This window comes from Tinamus guttatus, unplaced genomic scaffold (assembly GCF_059628265.1).
Source record: "Tinamus guttatus ecotype Peru unplaced genomic scaffold, ASM5962826v1 Tinamus_guttatus_pri_ptg000569l, whole genome shotgun sequence".
NCBI classification, from domain to species: Eukaryota; Metazoa; Chordata; class Aves; order Tinamiformes; family Tinamidae; genus Tinamus; species Tinamus guttatus.
Window position 1 is genome coordinate 140,491 of NW_028289103.1, and position 19,091 is coordinate 159,581.

The following is a 19,091-nucleotide window of genomic DNA, read 5'->3' on the forward strand; positions in this document are numbered from 1 at the left end:
TTTGAAAGAATGCCGTATGTCCTTACCCAACTGCTCCTTGATAATCCGCTGTGCTATTCTGTCAATGGTACCAAGCTTTAGAGAGAACGTGTCTAGATACTCTCCAATAGCTGCAAACTCCAGGGGCCGACTTCTTAGTTTGTAGCCTCCTGTGACATACTTGACAGACTCCCCCACCTTTGTCAGCAATGCCATTCCTTGCTTTTTGTAAGCATTAAGATCCTGACAAAGTACAAATAAAAAAATTAGAAATATTCTACTTGCATATTGAAAGATTAACAAATGAAGAACACCCTTCAGTCAAAACAAAATGCTGCAAAGACAAAAGATTCTACCATTTAGCCTGGTACTCATGCTCACTTTGTACAAGTTGCACATCTAGGCACTGCTGCAAGACAAGCCCTAGACAGATATATTCGGGTCTGAGAATAGCATGAAAGATATTATAAGTGAGCACTAAGCAGCCTTTCTTGGTGCACGGCCAGAATTTCTCTTGTTCTTGCACTGTCACCAGAGAAGTAATGATATTAGCACAGGTTTGTTCCCACCAAGTCTCTTCACACCATTCATTCACACTATGCTAGAGATGGCATACAAGTCATAGTTCAAAATACCAACACAAATTCATATGGCTTCGATAGCTTAGTACAGAGCTACTCAGTGCACTGAGCCAAGCCCAGATGCTCAGCAACCCATTCACCTCAACCGTGTGGCCACATAGAAGGTGGGGGAAGACAGAAAAAAGCACATCACAGCAAAACTGGCACTGCAGCTCAGGATGGGTCTGAAGTAGCCTGCACAATAAGCCTAAGTTTTATTGCTAAAGCTTTATGCGTTTGTACGGACAGGATGACACTCAAAACTTGTGAAAAAATATTATTTTTTCTTTTTTCTTTTTTAAATGACATCTTACAGGTTTTAGAGGATTTCATCTTGACAGCACATCAGAAAACAAAGTTTTTAATTAGCTAATCAATTAGTCATCCATTTAGTGCTCTAGTCCTTCCAGCAGGGGTCACTATTTAGCACCTCAAAGCAGGCTGAAGAGTCAGTGAGGTTTTTCTATCCAACATGAAGATTTGCAAGACAAATAGACATGCAGAGATTGAGAATTGATACATGGTATTGTATGGTGCCATCTTCAAAACAGATGCTCTACTATTTTTTTGCAAGCATTTATGCAAGTCAAAGGTAAGTCTGATTAACAGAAATGGACAAGTTAGCAGGTAATGTTTATTCTTAAATGCAGTAGTTCCTTCAGGCTTACGACTGATGGAAAACACCTGAGAGCAGGCATCATGTAAAGACCCTTCAGTTGAGCCACTATTCAAGTATTCCAGTCTTTCTGGTCTACAAATCACACTGGTCCACAAAGGGTACTGAGAGAGGCTTTGGTTCCTCTACTGAAACAGGAGAGGGGTCTCACGATTCCTCACAGTAAGTCATTCTGAAATCCTAATACAACAGAGCACGAGAGACAGCCAGATGAAGCTATCTGCGCTTCTCTCACCACTGCTCCTCACCCAGAGGCTCATTAGAAACTCTGCATACTCAAGGCAAAAGCCAGACGGAGCTAAGGATGAAGCCTTTACCACTCACTTGGGGCACGGAGTGGGGAGGAACAGGGGAGCAACAGAGGAGGAAGGGGATAAGACATGTTAAGAAGAAAGTTGCACTTTGAGAAACAAAAAGCAGAACAGTGCTTCCTATGCTGAGCAATGCAGGATACTAATCAACTTCTGCATTTTGGACTGGCTTCAGCCATTAAGTTCACCACTGGGGAGCAGAGGCGTGGGGAGGGAGGGAGGAGACTCGAATCTCAGCCCCCCAGTGAGTGCAGCATTATTCTGAAATCAGCTCATCAAAATAAGTGTTTCATTTTAGTGAGCTAATGCAATGTGATATTGGAGAGAAGTGCTTTTATAGCTCTTCTCATTTATCAGGTCAAATCCAGTCCTGACTGCAGGTCCTCCTGGTGTTATTTAAAATGCAATTTGAATGATATCCAAGGAAAGCCGCACAGTTCATAGATACTTTATGCAATAGATGTGCATGCGGTTGGCAAAGAACAAATGAGAATAAAGTTTTCACCCTTAGTTTTGTCCAAAAGACATATCCCCCTTCACTTGTTTTTCATTATTCCCCCAAAGCAATTGTTTTTGTTTTGTTTTCTTTTTTATTATCTTTGTTTTTTAAACACAGCCTATGATTTGCTGTATTGATACTGGCCCCTCTTGAACCAGAGGAACATATTCCAGAGACAGGAATTCAAAATAAGCAAGTCTGAAGAACTGAACTCATGATCTGGAAATCAGCGCTCTAATGGATGGGAACCCGTATGGTTATGTCACATCTGGGCAACACACAACATCACCCAACACCTTTTTCCTATATAAGGAGGAAGTTCTGAAAAGCAAATACCATTTTATTAATGCCGTTTTAACTTAATTTCAAGTAAAACTGCAAGAGTGCCCATTTTTCTATAGTCCTTCTCAGAGATTTGTTTTAGAAGTGTCTGGCTTACCTTGGCCGTGAGAAACACATTGAAGTGCTCATTAAAAGAAAGCACTGGATGATCCGTGATTCTTTTCAGGAATTTGTCTAATGCTCTCCTCCTTGTTTCCACAAATTCTTCAGAAAACCGATCAACAACACCCTTCACCACAAACTTCTCAGGAAGAGGCTGTGAGAGAAGACAAGGAGAATGTACAAGATTCAGTAGAGCAGACAATTGCTTCTGTAACTGGCAAACGTAACAGCAAATCAAGCTCCCATCTTGATGGTAACTGCACTGCTATGTTTAGTAACAGGTATTATCCATGCCAATGAGGATGGAAGCCCTATTCCAAATTACTCCTGGTCATTTCACTGATTGGCTTCAGCAGAAAGACACCTGCAAAGCCCAGCCATTACTTACACTAAGCATTTCCAGTGTAACTGTGTCCAAGCTGCCTCTCAAAATCACAGAATCATTAAGGTGGGAAGGGACCTTTGGAGATCCAGTCCAACCCCCCCTGCATACGCAGAAGCCATCATTAGCAGGGTTACCCTCTGTTCCCTACAGTAACACAGACACATCTTCAGCTGGCATTCAAACAAAGCTGCTCTATCCAGGGAAACCTGGAAAACCTAATGACTAAGATCATCCAGAGAGAACTATGCACATGGGAGCCTTCCCAAAGGCAACCAAACTGATGTGAGATGTTCAGCATCTTCGAAAGAATAAAAAAGCCAGTGCAACTTAACTGCAATGAAGCTTCACGTTCAGATCTGTTATTCTAGTTAAACCAGTTTAAGTCACATCCTAATTAGGTATCTTCAGAAGAGGAATGCTTGGTGTAGTAGATTTCAGGGAGGCACAAACTTGTTTCCCAGTGCTTTGTAAGCTTTATCTGGAACTCTAGAAACCTCAGCACCATATACAGGAGAAAAGCAACAAGCTGGGAGATTGGTTTAAAGGAATTTCATTCAGCCAAGCACAAGTCTGCTGGCACTGCTTGGTGTGCCAGCTTGGCATCCATCACTGGAGTCCAAGCACTTTCAGACCAACAGAAGGATATTCCTTTATTACAGGGGCTTTTGACATTTAACAGTATTTTAGCTAACTGCATATAGACAAGCTTCTCTTGAAAAAAAAGAGTGGACTTCTACAAAAATTAACAGTCCTCATATTGTTACTTCAGGTACTTCAAACTGTTTCAAAGCACTTACAAAACATTACTGCCAACATCACAATTAGCCTTTGGCAAAACCCAGCAAACCAGACACAGGAGATGCACTGATGCACTGAAATACTTCTCCTCATGCATAGGCAGGAGCCTCTGTTACTTTAAATACTATTAATAATCCAGGTTGCATTTTATACATGCTTCTTATTCTCATCTTAGTACCAATGTCTACACTTCAACACGTGTTTTCACAGAATCACAGAACGGTTGAGATTGGAAGGGACATCTGGAGACCATCTAGTCCAACCCCCCTGCTCCAGCAGGGACACCCAGAGCACGGGGCACAGGGTGGCATCCAGGTGGGTTTGGAAGATCTCCAGAGAAGGAGACTCCACAGCCTCTCTGGGCAGCCTGTTCCAGGGCTCTGTCACCCTCACAGGAAAGAAGTTCTTCCTCACATGGTGATGGAACTGCCTGTGTTTCAATCCTGTAAAGACACTGGAGAACAGTTACTAATTTGCCCTCTAAAAGCCTAGAATGAAGTTTTTTAATGTCAAACCTTCTCCAAAATACAGGTCTATAAAGCAACAGTCACTTGTTCCACTACAGGGATAAATAACAGAAATGAACATGCAAGTACCTGCTACATATAAAAATCGAGTTTTACTTTCATCACAACTCCATCTCATTTTAGTAGATCTCTAAGCCACAGAACTACCTGCAAGTCACAGTAGCTGCAGATGACAACTGTGTTTTGGTCATATTTTAGAATCAGGTAAGTGGAAAAAGATGTATGAGGCCAGAAACCAAAGCAGCTGCTTTAAGTAGAAAATGTAACTCTTTTCTTCAAGAGGCCTTGGTGATCTATCCCAGGTAATCAATATACACAGCTAGCAACTGATAACCCACTTCTACTGTGTGCTGCCTCTCTACATAATGGTTTTCCAGCTTAACAGCCTATTTCCCCTGCTGTGATATGGGAACAGTGGTGTTCACTGCAGTCAGAAATGGCTTTAGCTATCACTAAAGCCATCTCATACCACATCACCATAAACTATGCTTACCTTTCTAATCTAGACAACAGATCTACCACTGACTAAATTTCTATTGCTGTTTGAAAGAACAAATTTAAAGAAGCCTTAGATAATTAAAAATTCAGTAACCGAAAATTAACAGGTCCACGCTTATCTTAGACAGCTGTTTCAGTTAAGGCTATCAAGCTCTGTACTGTTCTTCTGTACAGGAAGATATTAGGCAGTCACCATACCAAAGCTAGGAAAACAGCCCCCCTCCAGGAATTTTCTTTGACAGAAGGCCTCTAGGCATCACAGTATCTTCAATTATACGTACAGATACTCTTACACAGGTCTGAAGCACCCTTCCACAACAATGCACCTGACCTTGCATTATCCTCTGCTCCTCACCTGCTTTTCAGGTAAACCATTCAGCAGTCTCCACCACTACAATGTTATATTTAGGAGATTAAGAGGCAGTTCGGCCACTGCTATCACACTGTACTTGTTCCCAGACAGCCTGAGAACTGCAGCTCTCTTTGTACACTTCAGCAGCACTTTGGGGGTCAGTGTGACACTATGCTCCCACGTTTCCCATAACAGAAGCCCTTCAGTGCCTTGTCCTCTAACAGACCCACTTGTGTCAAACTTGCAGCTCAGCTTTCAGGGCTTTCCAGGCCATCACGAAGTTTGACTCCCTGCTTGTGAATCACCATGCACTGCCAGACCACTAGCTAACTGCCACGCAGCCTTCAAGCAGGAGTGGAAGCCTGCTGACATGCATAGATTAGCTAGAACGAGGCAAGTTACTGAGAAAACAGGGATGGATGGAAGGAAGAAGAACACTGACTATCAAGTTTTATACAGCTACACTGCACCCCAAAACACATACAACTCGTTAAGAACAGCATTACAGCCATTAAATCATAAAAGTCCATGCAGGAGCCTCTACACCGTGCCAGGTAACAGGTAATAAACACCTGGCAACTGCTTGGCAGTCTCCCAGGACACCAGATCACAGGCAGCTTTCTTTTCATCTGACTTTTAGAAGAGGTCAATAGATAAACCTCATGTCTACATCTTTCCCAGCAAGTCCATCCTCTTCTCCTCACCTCCCATCAAATATTTTTGTTGCCACGTAGTGATGTCACATTTCGCATATTTGAGAGACTGAAAACCACTTACAGAACCCATTTAAATGCAAGTCCTGTAGAGGTTGAGGACTTCAGTGTTTCTCTAGATCGATCTAAATGAACACTTCTCACATGGCCTAGCCCTTGCTGAGGGAGCGGAGGAGGAAAAAGGGCTCCCCTACCCATCCCAGACAGCCTAGTCAAGGTATCTTAGCAATGTTGCTTGCAATGTTTCACTGCAACTCACTTCCTTTGGGCCTTTCTGAATCTCATTATTCAGAATAGCTAAATGGCAATTCTCACAGGCTTCTTGCCCTTTGCATCTAACAGAAGGAAAATAAACTGCAGAACATCAATATCAATCTCTTCACATCACATTAGATTGTCAGGCTGCCAGCTGTCAGGCCAGCAGAGTAGTTTATATAGTCTTATTAGCTAAACCTTTGCCTACTGAAAACCGGTGCAAAATCTGCCAAGCCAGAGACTGTAACTCTTCTAACAATCTGGGATCTTAAAGCAAATTGTTTTAAATCGCGTAGTTTAGGATCAACTCCAAAGAAACCTTTCACACCTTCCAACTTTCACACTGCCTGAGACTAAGACTTGCAGCACCTGTGTAGCTTTTCATAAGCCTCATAGAAATCTAAACACAAGAACTGGGCAAAGAATTGGGCAAAGAATTAGAAATTTAAGCTCAAGAATTGAGCAAACAGTCAAGCATGCTCTGTTTGTGCTAGGACAAAAGCAGTCACCTGCATATAACAGGTTTTCATATAAGAGGTTGCCAAGGCTCATCTCTGCGATCTGCCACCCAAGAAACATCTCAACTTCAAAATCAAACAAGAACAAGCAGCTCTTCCCAGCAACAGCACTAAACTGAGTGCTGTATTTAAAACTAAATAGCTGTATGACCAAGATACCACCCTTTGAAGACACAAATGCCCTTAACAGCAGATCCTTGCTTACTACCTACGGGAATGAGATGCGTGGGCTGAGACTCCTCCAGCTTGTTCCTGAGCCAGTCGAAGTCTTGGTACCGCCGGCGGACAGAGTACTCTGGCAAATCAAATTCGGCTCGTGTGGTCTGGAAAACAACAACAGGACATGTCTAGGGTCCCCTCGGAGCAACAAAGCACAAACATTTTTCACTTCAAAGTTTATTGCTGAACGTGGCGAAACCATCATGAACAACACCGAGGCCAGACAACCTTGAACTGGGACTGCACCCTCACATTTTGGTTTGCAGCAATGGAGACAGATCCTTCAGGCCTTTCAAGCAACAGAAAAGCCAGCAATAAGAAAAATGACTTAGAGCTGATGTCTTCTAAAGGTTCAATGGTACTTCATCACACGTTCTTCTCAAATAAACATCCCAAAAGATAGTAGAGGAAAAAGAAAAAAAAACACCACCGCCACCAAAAAAACAGTATTGCATACCCTGTTAAACTCTTTATAGTTACAATGTTGAGGGGAAGAAGCTGTATGAGGCCTTCATTCCAAGGATAAGCTTATTTTAGCAATCAAGAATTAAAAGCAGAGATTTTTCATGACTTGTTTATTCATGGAGAAGATTAACTGTGGGGGAAGAATGTTTCAGAACCGTGCTGTATTTTCAAAAGCAAGGGTTATTTCATTTCTACAAGGCCAAGAGATTAAGACCTAGCAATGGTTTATGCCTGCCAAAGGGCCATGTTTACTGATTTCTGAGAGGAAGAAACAAGTCCGTTTACATTACTCTTTTTGTTCTGGCATCTGAAAATTGGCATATATTAAGTTAAACCTTGAAGGAAGTTTTCATTCTTTAAAAGTTGTCATTACAGGTTTAAGATAGAAGGTAGACATGTTGAGAAACTGTTAGGAAATGTCTGATCAAGTCCTTGAACAGTTTACAGCTTTGAAAGCTAACGTACTCCTTACACTGCAACGGACTAAAAACACTAAGAAGCACCAACTAGGGGACTCTGCTAAAGCCTCAGAAACTGTGATACCCCTAATCAGAATGCAGATGTTCCTCGTAATTATGCCTCGCTGAGAAGCACAGCTCAGGGGATAGCTTAGAGTCCTACACTTAGTCACCTGCAGCATCACCAAGACCACTGTGCAGTAAAAATGCTGCTGCCATGCCAGAAGACTAGATATTTACAGCACTTTATGGAGCACTCTTATAGCACTGGACAGCCATAAAACCCCAGACTAGGTTTCTTTGCTCCTCTCAGCATCTGCTTTCTCTGCTAAATTCCAGGTGAGGTTTTCTATTTACTTTCAGACTGATGGCAACTGCCTCACAGCACTATTTGAAGAGAACCAGGCAGTAGCCCTAAAATGCTTCCTGCCTCTTCAGTTATTATCTGGTTGGCTCCCACTCCTCAGGTACCCCATGCTACTCAGCCACTCCAGTGAGGGTTTATGCATGCTTTACATCAGGAGTTTCCTTTTAGAGGGAAACAAGTTGCCTTAATATGCTGCTGTTTACAGAACAGTACTTCTGTTACATATGATACGCACGCCATATGATATAACCTATGCAATAGCTCAGTTTCTGGAAAACGAAGGCAGAGACAGAAAGAAAGAAGCCAGGTTCACCTCAACACTCTTCTCACCCGGTAACTGTAGTATATAGATTACAGTGTGTGTTTATGCATATAGTCTGAAATCAACAGATTAACATAACTGCTCCATTGATGACCATGCATTACGTTTGCAGACGATGAACTACCAATACAAATATCCAGCGCACATTTGTGATTCAGCCAACTAAATCTCATAGAGGAACCAGCTTCTTTACGGTGGTGGAGTGCCACAGCACAAGTGAAATTACCGAGACTTCAAGTAAAACATTTCATTCAGTCTCATTAAGAGACTGAACAGTGGTACTCTATACCAAGAACAAGACAGTTCATACAGATGTAGACAACCTAAATCGGTCAGGAGTTCTGGCTGCTCTGTTCTGCTAACATGGAAGGTGTACTTCAGATTGGCAGAAGGAAACCTAAACAAAAAAGCAAAGAAAAATAACTTGTACCCGTTCAGCAGTAAGGAGAGCTGTTGTGCACTGGTTGTCACTGGGCTAGGAACTCTTAAAAGAGTCCATATACTCAGCAGGCAAGAGTAATCTGGATCTGTATACTCTACAGGGTCTCACCATGTAGCATGTGGAAGAAGGTGCAAATGTCCCAGCTTTGAGAAACTAACTAGCATTATCAACCCATATTATGCCAACCACTAAGGAAACCAACCCAGACAGTTTAGTTCATAAGCAAGGAGGAAGGGTTCAAATTGTGCAAAAGGGCTTCTTCCAACTTCCTAGTAATCACTCAGCATCCCTGCTGCTTCTGTATCACAAGCAAGTTTCCATGTATCAGGCACCGGTCCTCACAAAGACCAACACAAAAGCACACCGTAGTCATCAGCATTTCAGTGTTTGCAATATGAGCTGTCAACTCCAGGTAACAAATAAGCTTTTCAAAGACTGTTTGGAAAACTTAAGCACCCTTCAGGGTTATACTACATCCCACTAATGCTGAAAGAATTTGGGACCCTGATCAAACTGTTCCTTGGCTTAGCATATTTAGTGCTAAGTTGATTAGTTGATTTTTTTTCCAGACTGCACACAGAGGGAAAAGAGTCTTGCCATAGTCCAGGGATGGCAAGTGAATTATGATTTTTTTAATGAAGTTGGATGTCTCTTGTTTTTTTACTAGAATTCTTAAATGTCATCCTTCAAGGACATATTCTATTCCCTTAAAAAAAAAAAAGTTTATGTGACAGATCTTAACCTTCTAAAAATAAGGAATTGGTAGTGATTCATTGAAGGCATTAGCACAGGTCTGCTAGACCAGCACCACAATATTCCTGCCTCAGTTTCAGTTGTCCAAAAGCATGCACAGATACACACACTTTTTCCTGTATGTTTGGAAAGGTTTTGACTTGAGGCAAACACCGTCATGATTTGGTCTTGTGCAAGATTCTTGTCTTTCAGCAAATAGCTGACAGGCAAACCGAAAGCTAGCCAGGGATGATGATGTGAAGGTATTTCCTCCTCCTAGTTCTGCTCTCTTGTTCACTAGACCGGGTTGTGGGTCTCCCCTCCCCAGCTTAGCAAATCCAAAAGCAAAAATTATTTAGATGTGGAGCAAGCTCTTTGACTAGATGGAGTAAAACTCTCACGCTGGATTTTGAGGAGGAGGGAAGGCATGGCCTCACAGAGACGACAGGAGCAAAGTTTGCTGCAGAACTTAGTGACCCAAAATGCAGAGGTGCATATATCAACATTTATCCTGACAGTGGTTGATAAGAACTAATTAATTGTTGCGTTGTAATGCTATGTATATGTATACTGTAAGGCAGAACAAGGCAAGCATAAAGAGCAATGTGGGGAGATAGTTAAAGTAGAAGAAGTTTTCTAAACGGTTACCCGTTACCCAATAAAGTAAATACCTTAGTCACATTCCACAGTTCTGCTCCAAGAGGGAAGAGGAATCCTTCCATGAACATAGCATTAAAATGCAACACAAGTATGGTGTCTCTGTGCACTGATACCCTGTCTTGACAGGATAATCAGATCTCAGTCTAAGGTAGAAACACTTCCTACTGTTTCTGATCATGCAAAGGCTTAAGGATAGGTAGGCCTACTAGAAAGGCTTCCTACAATTCTTTTTAGTGTTTTCTAGCAGCAAAGTATTTTTTGTGGACTAAGATACTTAGAGCCACAAACAATAACAAGTCTATGTTAAGATGGCTTTAGGAAGTAGATGCTTCTTTTCAAGGAATCACAGTCTCCTCCTCTGCAGCATAAGAGTTCAATATTTTAGTAGACTTCATGAAAGTAATTTGTGCCCTAGAGAAACTCCCTTAGTTCAGAGAAAAATATTCTCACCTGGACATAGTGTCTTTAAGAAGACCAAAGCAGAACCAGTTAATCTTTCTAGAAAAGTGCATCAGGTATATCCTTAGTAAAGCTACTGAATAGTATTTCCTTTGGGTAACTACAAGCTCCCAAACCAACTGTCAACATCACCTAGAAACTGCTGCTGATGAGAAGAACTAGTTAGCAAAAATTAAGTTCCAGTTGTGAGGGCAGCGGACTTTCCAGATCACTTCTCCTATTAATGTAATTAGATTGAATTAATCATTGAGCCAGAGCACATGCAGAAAGAGCTCCAGCATACCTTTTTTGGCAGGCAGAGCATTCTTAAGCTACTTTTACTCAGTGTTAAACAGCAGTTATGTAGCCTTCTATACCAATGACCCTATGAAACCCTTGCCTGGTTTACAGGCAAGCATCAAGACTGTTTTGGGTATGAGGCTACTACTGAAGTGCTGTGAAAGCAAAAAGCTTTAAGAGTTTCAGAAAAGAACCAGACCATGAGACAGGTAACAGTGAAGCACTTCCCTTCAGGAAAGATAACTCAAACTAAACAGGTGTCAGATTGTTAGATTAACCTTTTTTCACTTAAAAGCAATGAAAGAAGCTGGTTTTGTAAAATCTACAATCAGTTCTCTCAGAATCAAAAAGAAGATCTAAACTGATGCATTAGAATACTGCCCAATTTCATATACCAAAGTTGTCCCAAACAGTTCTGCTTAGAGAAGTCACACCTCAAACATGAAGAAGGTAATCAAACATTAAGGTCTTCTCCTTAAGACAAAACACAGGGAGGGCACAGAAATCCAGAACATACCTTAAGTTTGTGTTTGGTTGTTTGATTTGGTTTTTGTTTTTTTTTCCAAATCAAAAAAACACTAGGAAAGGAGAACATTATTGTACCTTTGTTGTAACCCTGTATGTGATGTATGTCTCCATTGTGCACACATGTTTTTTGGGATCATCAACAGTAACAAAGAGGTCTCTAGTTTCCCCATCCAAATCATCATCCAGCTGCAGTCTGTTGAGAAGAGAAGAGGAGGAGGCTGGGCTAGAAGTGTCAACAGGTGTGCCATTGGGCAGGCTGAGGTCCTGTATGGAAAAGAAAAGAAGGATTAACAAATGCACATATGGACTACAAAGTACAGTACTCTGAAAGATGCCACCAACAAGATACACTTGTTGGCATATACTTTTTTTCTTTTTAACAGCTGCAATGATCACCCTTTTTTTTTTCTGAGCAATTACTCGGAAAGCTACTGGGGTTTGAACATTAAATTTTTCTACTTTTTCCTGAAATGAAGGCAAAGAACATTACAACCATTGCTTGAGAGAAAAGAGCCACAAGAGTGTAGTCTTCTTGTCCTCACAGCTCCAAGGGCATCACGCAGTAGGTAGGGAAGGAAGGGCTAGGAAACCTAGCAAATGGCTCTTTTAAGAGGCACACAACTGAAGTGTTTGGGAAGTCTAATCCCCTGGAAATGACTCAACAGCTAAAAAGCTTGCATCAAACTTGGTACATTTCCACACCTTCAGGTCTTACACTTTGAAATAAACCAACTACTCTATACAGCTAGTGGCTACTTCACTTTACATTAAGTATCTCTGCAATTTCACATGTGCTCCCTGCTGTGGTTTTGTAGCCGAGCTAGCTGAGAGCATGTGACAAGTTGTATAACACATAGGAACATCTGACACAAGTGCTAGAAAGTGCCAGAGACCCAAGCTCCTCCTTTCGGATTCGAGAGGGCTTTTGGTTGTTTTTCTAGCAGTGGCACCAGAAGAGATTATCTTCACAGTGTTTCCCTTGAAAGGGTAAAGATTCCTCAGTTGTGGACTTAGAGAAACTTGACTGTAGTTAAGCAGCACATTAAGGAGCATGTTTCAGTTCCAGAACTACTATTTAGCCCCAGCTTTGTACAGTCTTTTAAAGTGGTTAAATGAAACATGTCATTTTAGCAGGGCAATGATGTTTGGATAAAATCTTGTTTGTCCATTTTCATGCAATTGTGGTTTGCATTCCAGTGAGACAAGCGTATTCCCCATCTTCAAAAGAAGTCCTCCGTTGTGCTTCAAGTCAAGGATTCAGAATTACAGACCAGATCTTGAAGTTAATGGTACTTATGAATGTCTGCATTTGAAATGTCTAAGAAAGAGGGTAAATTTCTATTACCCTTTACCAAGTTCCTATCCTGAGACTACTGGGAGCTTGCAGACAGGATGCTGCTCATTCGACTCCAGTAGGACGGCGCTACCTCTTCAATTTTGGGATTGCCTTACGAAGTAGGGAGGATTTTGTGAAAGGAGTCATCTAAACAACTGTCATATAATGTCTCAAGTGCATTAAGAGAGCCTGGGCAAACGCAAGGTTGGATGCCATAACTACATAAGTCTGCACCTTCCATACTTGTCCTCCCAAAACATAGGTTGCTTTGGCTTTCTTAATAAGCATGGGTCTCTGGAAAACAGCACCAAGGCTACCAGTAACTAAGGAGCAAACCCAATCCCTTCCTCAGACTCCACAACTCTGTGCAGAGTTCAAAGCAGCCTGGAGGCCACCACACCTGGACTGTTCCCTGCTGAGAGCTTCGGTGCCGTCTTCCACCTAGCACTCAGATGTGGTTACCAACCCACGAGAGGCATTTCAGGTTTAATTGACAAATGAGCAAGATTTAGATGATAGGCACTCAAATACTCCAGGAGTATTAAGGAGCAGGATGAGCACAACAAAGCCTGCCAGCTCATATGTGAGGTTGACAGGCTAAACTACATAAGCAGCACCTGGCTGTGATTCAACACAGCAGAAGCCTGTTTAAGAGGAAGATGCGATGTTCCTCCAACTCAGGAGATAGGGGAAAGCTCTGTTAGTTACGCAAACAGAATCAGCAGAAGCCAGTATAAAATTAGGAACAGAAGATGCGTGTAGAAATTAGTTAGTTTAACTAGATGGAGGGAGTTTGGCTGAACACAGTTAAGAGCAAAGAAAATCCTTGGACACTGCAGTAGTAGACAAACCTGTTTCTGTTTCCAGAAGGAGCAGACAGCTCTTCAATGTCCATGTGCTATAGCCATTAATATAAAAGGAGCTGAGCCAGAACCACAGTGAGTCAAGCTCAAAGCTTCCCGTATGGAAATGAATTAACTTGTGGAAACAGTTTAAGCCTGATTATTGAGAAGGTCTCAAAAGACTGTAACAAAACCTTTCCAAAAATATATATATATATATATATATATATATGCTTAAATATAGAAGGAATCTGCCTGCAGTATGAAAACTCCACACCAAGGTTAAAACTGGAGGAAGGACTACAGAAGGAAGTTTGCAACCACTTGCATGAAGTTGGTGACATTCCTCACAGTTCTTTAGGGAGATGGCAATTCCGTACCAGCCTGCCTTGCACCTTTTCAGCAGGCCAGATTTGTGAAGGCTTGTAACCACACCAATCCACTGGAGCATTCATGACTTCACAGGTTCAGTGTATCTGAGCACTGCAGGTGCTAAAATAAAAGCTGTGATAAAGTTTTGCCTGATCTCAGCCTTGAAAAAAACACCCCACGTCTAGATGAAGCTCTAGGCCAACTCCAAGGCCAACTCTGCTTGTGAGCGCAAGGACGAGCCGGGCCTGGGGGAAGGACATGGGAAACATGCATTTAAACTACTTCTGCGATACACTGCCTTATCTGTGAAGGCAGAACTCCCCCTCCCCAGCCCAGTCTTCATGCCCTGCTACCTGGCCAGTTTGCAGCAGCACAAGGCCAAGCTGTTTGTCCCTCTTAATAGGTGGAGCTTCCCAGCTAGCTGCTAGCTGAGATAAGGAATAATGCTGATAGCTGCCCCTCAGGGACAGGCAGGATCAGCTTGCTAAAGGCTAATGCTACTGCTAGAAAGAGGGGGGCAGATGAGATAGCAACTTGTCTCAGACTTTAATCCTTTCAACACAGCCCTGCTTTGCCATCTTAGTTAGCACTGCTTTTCTTTCATTTCTTTTTTGGGACTTTGCAGGGTTTTTTGCAACCGGGGAAGCAAGACAGCATCTTCTGTTCTCGTTCGCTTTTACAACAGGAAGAGCAGTAGGTCCTGCAGAGCCTGGCAGGAGACCTACTGCCATCTGCATTTCTGTCTCTCAGTTTCGTTAACACATTCATGAGCATCTGTAATATTACTGTTGACTAATACTAATTGCTTTATATAACAAAGTGTCTGACTTCAATCCCGGGGACTCATGCATTGACTGCATCTTTATGGCGCCAAGTTGCTGCTCATCAACTGTTCTAATTACCCAGCTGCACTAACAGAGATCTGTTAGCAGCCCAAGTTCTAGCAGGCACCTACTCCTGCAAAACTTCACGGACAGCAGTGCTGGGTGCCACGGCAGAAGGGCTGCCCTGTCCTCACTGCCCCTGCTGCTCACGGCAGCCAGCCTGCCATGGACCGAGCCGGCCCACGCGGGGAGGACGTGGCCGCTCTGGTAGCCAGGGGATGGAGTGAAGGGCAGACTCGTCACATCTCAGAGGGTATTCAAGATTCCCTCATGTCTTAAAGCTTTCTCAACAGAGCAAAGATCTTTGTCCTTTGAACTTCCTCATCTCTTTGGGCCAGGCAAGTAACTTTGTGATCTTGGTCTTACTAGACATTCAGTGGATCCTCTTCACCAAGTGATAACCAACCACAGAAACAACATAGTACAACATTCGGACCTTCATGTTGCTGATCCACTGGCCAAATACTTCAGTCCTCTGAGTACCCATAGGTTGCTGTACTGCTCTGCACAGGCTTTGCGAGAATTCCCAAAGGTCGCAGCACTCAAAGACATCTAAGTTTATAGACACGTAACATCAGATGAGTCTAGCAGTAAGGATTGTTTCCTACAGTGCAGGGAGGGTACAAGCTAACTGGTTTTATTGAAAATGCTTCAGTCTTGCTAACTGTGCAGGTTGCTATCTAGTAAGGAAGCAGCTTCACATTCTTTCCTTGGATTATGCAGTCCAAGCACTTTAACTGGCTAGCCTGCCCAGAAACAGACACTAAATCTATCAGGAATTCCACTTCATCCAAGTTTAAAATACAGCTGAAGCTTATAAACTTGAGGTCTGCATGTGAGACGCAAAATGAGTTGGGAAGTTTCCAGCTGATCTCATCTTCTTCCTCCATGCCCCAGGAGATTTTCCAAAACTCCAGCTTTACAGAGCAGCTTGGAACCACCATAAAGGAAAACTTCAATTACTTGGTGTTCACTCTTCTGGAAGGCAGCTACAGTTAAGCCAGCCTTTCCCCCACGATTCACCCCAATAGAGTAGTACGCACCAGGGAAGACATTAAGTGTTCAACCCCTAAAGGCTGAAAAAGTGGTCTACAATTCTGTAGGCTTTGGCATACATTCAAGTGAAGATCATGTAGTCTCCTGCTGAGTTGAGAGCCGTTACACTATACCATGGCTACTAAAAATTCAATGTTAACTATCACTTGCCTTTCCTTAGCAAGGCTGCCGAACTACTTGGCAGTAACTCATGAAAGAGGTCAGTGAAGTTCCCAAGAACAAGAACTGTAAGTAGAGGCAAGTGGGACACTTAACTCCAATTATTCCTCTCCTCCATTATCCATCTGAGGTTCTAATCTGCTTAAGCAACTGCTATTTACTTAAGCCTACTACTTGCTGCTTCATTTCTAGAAATGAAAGTGCTGGACCCTTATTCTTCCTCTTCAAGGCATTTTGCTCCTTTTAGCCAGCCATTTCTCAAGGAAAAATAGCCCCAGCTACAATCAGGTCAAGAGGGCAATGACTGTACACCATAGCTTCTTGGAAAGTCTTATCTTTGTATCTCTAGTACAAGATAATAAGTCACAGCAAAATTGCAGCTGGTAATTGGAAAACTAAATAGTTTTAAATATGAATACTCTCTCAGAATCCTGTTAAAAACTTTCATCACCATCTCAGCTTTTACAGGCCTGTTCAAGAGGAATAAGTAATCTAATCTCATCAAATTTTGACATCAGGTAGTTTCACATCAGTTTTACTTCTGACCTGATCAGTATTGGTCAGTTTTGTGTGAGAAGAAAAAAAAGAAAAAAAAAAAAACATTTTCAATCTCTAGTTCACCTGCAACACTTGTGTCACAGGCAGCACAGTACCATATTAAGGTACTATGGTAAATTATTGTACAGTATGGTACAGTAGCAGGCATTATACCCGCTGAAGTATTTACATAGTAAAAATATCAATCTGCACAAGATTATCCAACACCCACTACAGAAAAGTTTTAAATACTGAGCCACCTCTTCAGATGGAAGGCAAGGGACAAAAAGGAACATGCTTCCTTGTAATACATACTCTGCTTTTAAAACACCAGCATCATAATTATGGTTACTACATGTCAGTCACACTGAAGTTCCCCCACACAACGCTTCAGTAGATATGTGATTCCACATACTGGAAACAGTGACAGAAGTACCCAGACAGAAAGCACAGAAGCAGAGGTAGAGCACAGGAAGAGAAGACAGTCTTGCCGGGCAGGTAACATTTAGCTGAAAATCAGAAAGGCCTCTTCCCTATTTGTTCCCAGGAAAGCAGCAGCACATCATTTGTACATTGACCCCAAATCGGAACTGTGCTAAACAGCAGTTTGACAAAGGCTGTGAGAACTAACTTCTGAAGCCAGACTTAGCCTCCAAAGAAAGGGGATGTTATCACATGCACAGCAGATCAGGGTAGCCCCCTCCAGCAGCAGCAGAGAGAGCCCGGTGTGTGCAGGCATAGTCAGAGGGGCAGACTTACACCCTCCGGTGTCTGCATCACCCACTGTATTAATCGGCTAGAATCAGAGAGCAAGGCTGAGGCTATTCTAAGAGCACTGAAGACTAAACTCAAATCAGAAGCAAGTCTGCTTGCTTTTTTATATGGCAGAGCTCAGAGGGTGGTGATAAATGGGGCCGAGTCTGGTTGGAGGCCTGTGGCCAGGGGTGTCTTGCAGGGGTCAGTACTGGGTCCAGTGCTGTTCAACTTGTTCATCAATGACTTGGACGAGGGCACCCTCAGCAAGTTTGCAGATGACACCAAACTGGGAGGAGTGGCCGACACTCCCAGGGGCTGCGCTGCCCTTGGGAGGAACCTGGACAGGATGGAGAGTTGGGCAGAGAGGAACCTCATGAGGTTCAACAAGGACAAGTGCAGGGTCCTGCACCTGGGGAGGAACAACCCCAGGCACCAGGACAGATTAGGGGTTGACCTGCTAAAAGGCAGCTCCGCGGAGAGGGATTTGGGAATCCTGGCTTACAACAAGTTAACCATGAGGCAGCAGTGTGCCCTCGTGGCCAAGAAGGCCAATGGGATCCTGGCAGCATCAGGAGGAGCGTTGCCAAGAGGTCACGGGAGGGGATCCTGCCCCTCTCCTCAGCTCTGGTGAGGCCGCACCTGGAGTATTGGGTGCAGGTCTGGACACCTCAGTACAAGATGGACGTGGAGCTTCTAGAGAGGGTCCAGCATAGAGTGACAGAGATGATTAAGGGACTGGAGCATCTGTCGTATGAAGAAAGACTAAGCGAGCTGGGCCTGTTTAGTCTGGAGAAGAGTGAGGGATCTGATCAACATGTTCAAGTACCTGAGGGGAGGATGTAGGGAGGATGGAGCCAAACTCTTCTCGGTGGTGGCCAGTGACAGGACAAGGGGTAATGGAGACAAGTTGAAACACAGGCAGTTCCATCTCCATGTGAGGAAGAACTTCCTGACTGTGAGGGTGACAGAGCCCTGGAACAGGCTGCCCAGAGAGGCTGTGGAGTCTCCTTCTCTGGAGATCTTCCAAACCCGCCTGGATGCCACCCTGTGCCACGTGCTCTGGGTGTCCCTGCTGGAGCAGGGGACTGGACTAGGTGATCTCCAGAGGTCCCTTCCAACGCCAGCCATTCTGTAATTCTGTGATTATATGGAGGAGTAAAGATGCCACCTGTTCATCACACAAGCATGGATTCTTAGTTCGTTGGTATCATAGAACAAGTCTTGCACTGATGGATTAAAAGCCCCCTGATTCCAATGCAACTTGCACATCTTGACTGGTCCACGCCTCAGTTCTGCACTTCCAGCAACAACACAGGATCTACTCAGGTAACTGGCATGTCACTTTTGAGGTCTGACTAGATAAAGACTATCAATTTGCTCTCAGGATATTTTAAATAGTTATCAGAGTACAAGCATATTGCTAAGCCAAGAGTCTCATGACTCTGTCCTGCAGTTCATCACTAACACCCTGCCCTGGAGGTCAGCACTGGCCAGAGACAGACACCTGAGTGCCTGGAAGCACAGGTATTTCAGACGTAGGGCTGATCTCAGTGCATGCAGCTTGGTACCACCTGAGACTTGGAAAGCAGCCTTGCTCACAAGGGTATCAGGTTTGATCAGTGTTTCCTTGCACTACAGTCCAT

The 19,091-nt window shown here is 43.2% G+C and overlaps 1 protein-coding gene across 1 annotated transcript in view; it reads right to left on the reverse strand.

Moving 5' to 3' along the window:
- SNX30 (sorting nexin family member 30) overlaps positions 1-19,091 on the reverse strand; it is a 43,717-nt gene that overhangs the window by 14,162 nt on the left and 10,464 nt on the right. Inside the window, exons 2-5 of the mRNA XM_088534572.1 lie at positions 11,582-11,770; positions 6,788-6,898; positions 2,525-2,683; positions 27-222 (exon numbers count right to left, since the gene is read on the reverse strand). Coding sequence (XP_088390698.1) covers positions 27-222; positions 2,525-2,683; positions 6,788-6,898; positions 11,582-11,770 — 655 coding nt within the window. The remainder of the gene's footprint in view (positions 1-26; positions 223-2,524; positions 2,684-6,787; positions 6,899-11,581; positions 11,771-19,091) is intronic.